The sequence below is a fragment of the Lotus japonicus genome, chromosome 3, assembly GCF_012489685.1.
Source record: "Lotus japonicus ecotype B-129 chromosome 3, LjGifu_v1.2".
Lineage (NCBI taxonomy): Eukaryota > Viridiplantae > Streptophyta > Magnoliopsida > Fabales > Fabaceae > Lotus > Lotus japonicus.
Genome location: NC_080043.1, coordinates 52338537 through 52345056, shown reverse-complemented (window position 1 = coordinate 52345056; position 6520 = coordinate 52338537). Strand labels below are relative to the sequence as shown.

Here is a 6520-nt window from a genome sequence, read left to right as displayed (position 1 = left end):
GTGTATCCTCAAGTGAGGAGTGGGAGAAACTCTAGCTGGAGATGTCACCATTGTGGTAGAATTGGGCATATAAGGCCTTACTGTTACAGATTGGTTGGGTTTCCCAGACCAAGTAATAGATACTATGTGAACTATCAGCATGATCAACAGAGACAAGAGTGGAAACCAAAAGGAGGTGTGCATGCTCTCATTGCTCATAGTTCTCTCAAAAGAAGACTGCTATTTTGATAGCGGATGCTCTAGACATATGACTGGAGTAAAGAATCTTCTCGACAACGTCAAACCTCGCACTACCAGCTATGTAACTTTTAGGGATGGTGCTAAAGGGAAAATCAAAGGATCAGGAAAATTGGTCAACTCTGGGTCACCTGGGCTAGATGATGTTCTGCTAGTGGAAGGGCTAACTGCAAATTTGATAAGTATAAGTCAATTATGTGATCAAGATCTTGATGTGTCTTTTAACAAAACTGCTTGCAGGGTCACTGACAGCAATGGTGAAGTGGTTATGAGAGGAACTCGTTCTAAGGACAATTGTTACATGTGGATATCACAAGACAAAGCAATGTCTTCAAAATGCTTATCAACAGTTAAGGATGATGTTATGCTATGGCATCAAAAAATGGGTCATCTAAATCCAAAAGGCATGAAGATGATCATTTCAACTGAGGCCATCAGAGGACTGCCCAAACTGAAGATAAAAGAAGACAGAATATGTGGTGAGTGTCAGGCTAGCAAACAAACTAAGGCTTCACATAAGAAACTTCAGCAAGTTCCTACATCCAGAACTCTTGAATTATTACACATGGATCTTATGGGTCCAATGCAAGTGGAGAGCCTAGGAGGAAAAAGGTATGCATTTGTTTGTGTTGATGACTTTTCTAGATACACTTGGGTTAATTTTATTGCAGAGAAATCAGACACCTTCAGTGTATTTAAAGAACTGTGCTAGCAAGTTCAAAGAGAGAAAGGTTATGGTATTGTGAGGATTCTTAGTGATCATGAGAAAGAGTTTGAAAATGGCAAGTTCTCTGAATATTGCTCAGATGAAGGTATTAATCATGAATTCTCAGCTCCCATCACACCTCAACAAAATGGAGTGGTTGAAAGAAAGAACAGAACCATTCAAGAATCTGCAAGAGTCATGTTGATTGCAAAGAAGTTACCATTACATTTCTGGGCTGAAGCCATGAGTACTGCCTGCTTCATTCATAATAGGGTAACTATTCGTTCAGGCACCTCCTCCGCCCTTTATGAGTTATGGAAAGGAAAGAAACCAACAGTGAGTTATTTTCATGTTTTTGGAAGTAAGTGCTATATTCTGGCAGATAGAGTGTCAAGGAGAAAGCTTGATCCTAAAAGTGATGAAGGAATCTTTCTTGGATATTCAACCAACAGCAGAGCCTATAAGGTCTATAACAATAGATCCAAAACTATGATGGAATCAATAAATGTGGTGATAGATGATAGCCTAGGAGAATTGAAAAATATTGAAGAGGATGAAGATGATGCACCTCTCCAGTCAGATGACTGTAATCCAAATGTGTCAGACATCAGGTCAGACAATGAGGCTGAAGACAATACTGAGAATCTGAATTCAGGGAATAGAATACCATCCATTAGGATTCAGAAGATTCATCCCAAGGAGAACATCATTGGAGACTTGTATGAGGGAGTTACCACTAGATCAAGAGAAGTTATTGCAAATAGCTGTTTCATTTCCAAGATTGAACCCAAAAATATCAAAGAAGCTCTTGCTGATGAATTCTGGATAAATGCAATGCAAGATGAACTGGGTCAATTCAAGAGAAATAAAGTGTGGGAACTGGTGCCAAGGCCAGAAAGCGTGAATGTGATTGGTACAAAGTGGATTTACAGGAATAAATCTAATGAACATGGGGTGGTGACTAGGAACAAAGCACGCTTGGTGGCTCAAGGATATACTCAGATAGAAGGGGTAGACTTTGATGAAACATTTGCCTCGGTTGCTCGCTTGGAGTACATCAGATTACTACTAGGAGTTGCTGGTTTGTTTAAATTCAGATTATTTCAAATGGATGTGAAAAGTGCTTTTTAGAATGGATATCTGAATGAGGAAGTGTTTGTTGAACAACCAAAAGGGTTTATTGATCCATATTTCCCAGAACATGTCTACAGATTGAAAAAGGCTTTGTATGGTCTGAAACAAGCACCAAGGGCATGGTATGAAAGGCTCACAGATTTTCTGGTTGGAAATGGGTATGATAAAGGAGGAATTGACAAAACTCTGTTTGTAAAGAAGGACAAAGGCAAATTCATGATAGCCCATATCTATGTTGATGATATAGTGTTTGGAGGGATGTCTGACCAGATTGTAGATCATTTTGTGGAACAAATGAAGTCAGAATTTGAAATAAGTCTAGTGGGAGAGTTAAACTACTTTCTGGGTCTACAAGTAAAACAAATGGAAGATACAATGTTCATATCTCAGGGTAAGTATGCCAAAGAATTGGTAAAGAAGTTTGGCTTAGAAGGTGCTTCACACAAAAGGGCACCAACTGCAACTCATGTTAAGCTTACTAAGGATGAACAAGGGGTTGATGTGGACCAAAGTCTGTACTGAAGCATGATAGGAAGTCTCCTTTATCTCATAGCAAGTAGGTCTGACATAGCATTTGCTGCTGGAGTATGATGAAAGAAAAAGCACCTCTGGAGGTTGCTTTTTTCTGGGAAATAATCTCATATCATGGTTTAGCAAGAAACAGAATTGTGTGTCATTATCAACGGCTGAAGCTGAGTATATAACAGCAGGAAGTGGGTGCACTCAATTGATCTGGATGAAACAGATGCTCAAAGAGTACAACATCTTGCAAGACATCATGACACTTTATTGTGATAATCTAAGTGCTATCAACATCTCAAAGAATCCTATTCAACATAGTAGGACTAAACACGTTGATATCCGACATCATTTCATCAGGAAACTGGTTGAAGAAAAGGTCATCTCGCTTGAACATGTGGATATTGAGGCACAACTGGCAGATATTTTCACTAAGGCTTTAGATGCTGTGAAATTTGAGAAATTAAGGAGTGAATTGGGGGTGTGTTTGTCAACAGAGTTATAGCAGTTAATGACCTGTTTGAGTGGTAACGGCTATAATCCACTCTATTTAATCTTCATAAACCGTGCAGAGGAACCACTCACACTTTTCTTGAAACCTCCTCTAACCGCTCGTGCTCAAAAGAATCGTGTTCTTAAAATTTCTCTCCAGCCTAAATCCAAAATTAGTGATTTTTACTTTTCATTTCAAGTCTCGATCATCATGTCTCAGGACTCTGGAAAGCAGAGCGCCCCTGGTCTTATTCCCGTGAAGAATGCTCATGGTGTTAGATTTCTTGGTTTGAAATCTCTGTCCCCTATCTCTACTAGGGTTACTCGCTCTTCCTCTGGAATTGCTGCTCAATCATCGTCCCCAGGACACTCACCCACTCCTAAGAAGATGCGAACCAAGCAAGTTGTGACGAAGAAGAAGACTCTCTGTGCCTCTCCAACCCTGGAAAATTCTCCAATCACTGAGTTTGATACTGAAATTTTGGCTGACATTCGTGAACCAGATATTGTGCATGCAGAAGATTTGCTTGATCTTGCCAGTGCAAGGGTTTCTGAGCCTCAGGTTGAATCAAATGTGGAAAAATCCATCTCTTTGTCTGAAGATTCTACAGATGTTCAAGATGATGTTCCTACTGTGAAGAAATCAGTAGTCAAGCCTGTTTCTGCCAAAGCGCCTCCAGAAACTTCTTCCAGGAAAGGGAAAGAACATGTGATCATTGATTCTGATGGCGATACTTCTGATGATGTTGATGTGACTGTGAAAAATATAGAAAGCAGGTTGAGGAAGAAGAAACAAGCAACGTCGGTCAAGTCATTTACAAGGACACCTAAGGGTTCCAAAGCTGCTGGCTCTGTAAAGAAAAATAAAGGAGAGTCAACAAATAAAGGAAAAGGGTTGAGTGATCGAAGCAAGAAAAGGAAGCATGTCTCTGACAGTGAGTCAGATCAAGATGATGAACCATCTGTGCCTGACATCTCTACAACTGGCAGGAAGAGAGTTAAGGGTAAACGAGTTCCCCTAAATATTGTTGATGTCCCTTTGGACAATGTTTCATTCCAATATGCAGATAATGCTCAGAGATGGAAGTTTGTCTCTCATAGACGCATTTCTATAGAGAGGGAGTTGAGTGAGGAGGCCTTGGAATTTAAGGAGATCTTTGATCTCCTTTGTAAAGCTGAGTTGATGAAGACTGTCAAGGGCATTGGAAGGTGTTATGAGAAACTTGTGAGGGAATTTATTGTCAACATTCCCTCTGACTGTGATGATGAAGGTTCTGCCGAGTTCCATAAGGTATTTGTAAGGGGAAAGTGTGTGCATTTTTCTCTAGCTGTGATCAATGAATTTCTAGGAAGGTCTACAACAGCTGTGGTTGAAGGGGAGTCTGATCTCCATAAGATTGCTAGTGTTATCTCTGGCAAGCAAGTGATGCAGTGGCCCAAAAAGGGTCTATTACCTTCTGGGAAGTTAACTGCCAAATTTGCTGTCTTGAGCAAGATTGGTGCTGCAAATTGGCTGGCAACAAATCATACTTCTGGTATTACTCCTCCTCTGGCCAAGTTAATCTTCTGGATAGGTACTGAAGCTAAGATGAATTTTGGACAACATGTATTGAGCAGAACTTCAAACATGCTGGTTCCTATGCTGTGAAATTGCCAATCATGTTTTCTTGTCTCATTACTGAGTTGATTCTTCGGCAACATCCTAGCATCTTGCCGGCTGATGAAGCTCCCAGTAAGAAAGGGATGCCTATGAATTTTGACTATAGACTGTTTGCTAGAACACATGTCCCAGACATTGTGATGAATGCTCCCAAGGATGGTCCTGGTGCTAGTGGAACCAAGGGAGTGGCTGGTACTGGCAAAGATGATATCTTGGCGGAATTGAAGGAAATTTCCAAAACTCTTCAAACAACCATTCAAGCTAGCAAGGTCAGAAAGCATAATGTGGATCAGCTCATCAAAATGCTTGCTGCAACAGTTGATGATGAGGTGAGTGATCATGCTGATAATGAGGATGAAGAGGTAGCTGCTGAGGATGCGGATGCAGACTTGGATGCAGAGGATGATGATGAGGCTAGTTCAGATGGTGCTAATGTAGAAGAGGAAGGAGGAGATCCTACTGATGCTGATTTAACTTCTAAAAATACTTCTAAGTAGGTTGTTTTGTTTTATTCTAGTTTGGTCTGTTTGGTTTTTTTTGTCTGCCCTTGGGCTGTTCCATTTGACTACTGGGTTGTAATAATTCTGTGCTACTCGCTATGCCACACTCTGCTGGTTGTTTTGGTCTACTTTATGGAACTTGGTTGTTATTCTACTATCCTTTGCCAAATTCTACTAATAAGGGGGAGTAGTATGTGCTGTGATATGTGTTGGTAGTTGGTAGGACTGATATGTATGTGATTTGGTTGTTTGGTGGTTGTTTGGTAGCTGATAGCTTACTATTTTGTTTCCGTGGACTGTAGTGTGAGTATTGGCTTAGTTGAAGCATGATTGTTTGCAGTTGATGTGATGGGTATGTAGCTGCTGAAAATAGCTATGATGCTGGGAAGTGTTTTGTGTGCTACATGTTATTCAAGTCGCTTTGCATGACATAGTGTAGCATGTTGTTATTAGCTAAAATTTGACAAAGGGGGAGATTGTTGTTCCTTTGTCTTGGATTGTCTAAATTTTTGTTAAGTTGTTCTGTGGCAAATTGTGGGACTCGATGTTGTAGCATCTTGGCTGTCACATTTGTCCCTGTGGGCCTGCTGTGTCTGATTAAGTGTTGTATCTCAGAAGCGTTGGATTTATCAAGTGGTTAACAAGCTAGGGTTTGTTATAAGGCATCTGCGCGCTGCATGATGGATTTATTAAGTGTGATTAAATTGATTCCAGCAGATTTGATCTAACAGCAATTTGTGGAAGGTTTATCTTTTGTTCAAATCTTAGTAATAAGAGATTTGTTGCTAGTTTGATAAGATAGACTTCCTGTTTATGTTATAGACTCTTTGTTGCTCAAGCCCATAGAAAACAAGGCCTGAGGAACTACTATATGTGAAGACCAAGACCTAGCTAATAGGTTACGAGTTTTAGCAGATAAGAAATTAGGGTTTTCTTGTGAGTTCATACAGTGTTCTTGTGTGTAACTCTCTTAGCAGCTTTCACTGAATCTTGTTAGGCTGAGAGTAGTTTGTGTAACTGTTTGATCGTGTGATCTGTCTTCATTATGTTTGTAAGGGATCAATCACTGAGGCAGTGATTGTGTGAGAAAGATAGAGGGGCTCTGATACTTAGGGGGAGGACTAAGTATTAAGACACTATAGAAATAGGGAAAGGGGCTATGAATATGGGCTATTCATCTAAGACCTTGTGTACTTGATTATTTGATATAGTGGATTATCTTTCTCGGGATGAAGCCCTCCAGACGTAAGTGGTTTTCCTCCGAACTGGGTT

At 40.2% G+C, this 6520-nt stretch overlaps 1 protein-coding gene across 1 annotated transcript; it reads left to right on the top strand.

Annotated features, from left to right (window-relative positions):
• Nucleotides 1-3299: 3299 nt before the first annotated feature.
• On the top strand, nucleotides 3300-4736 carry LOC130744296 (uncharacterized). The gene has a single exon (XM_057596483.1). It carries the CDS (start codon nucleotides 3300-3302, stop codon nucleotides 4734-4736), a length of 1437 nt encoding a protein of 478 aa, XP_057452466.1.
• Nucleotides 4737-6520: the final 1784 nt, after the last annotated feature.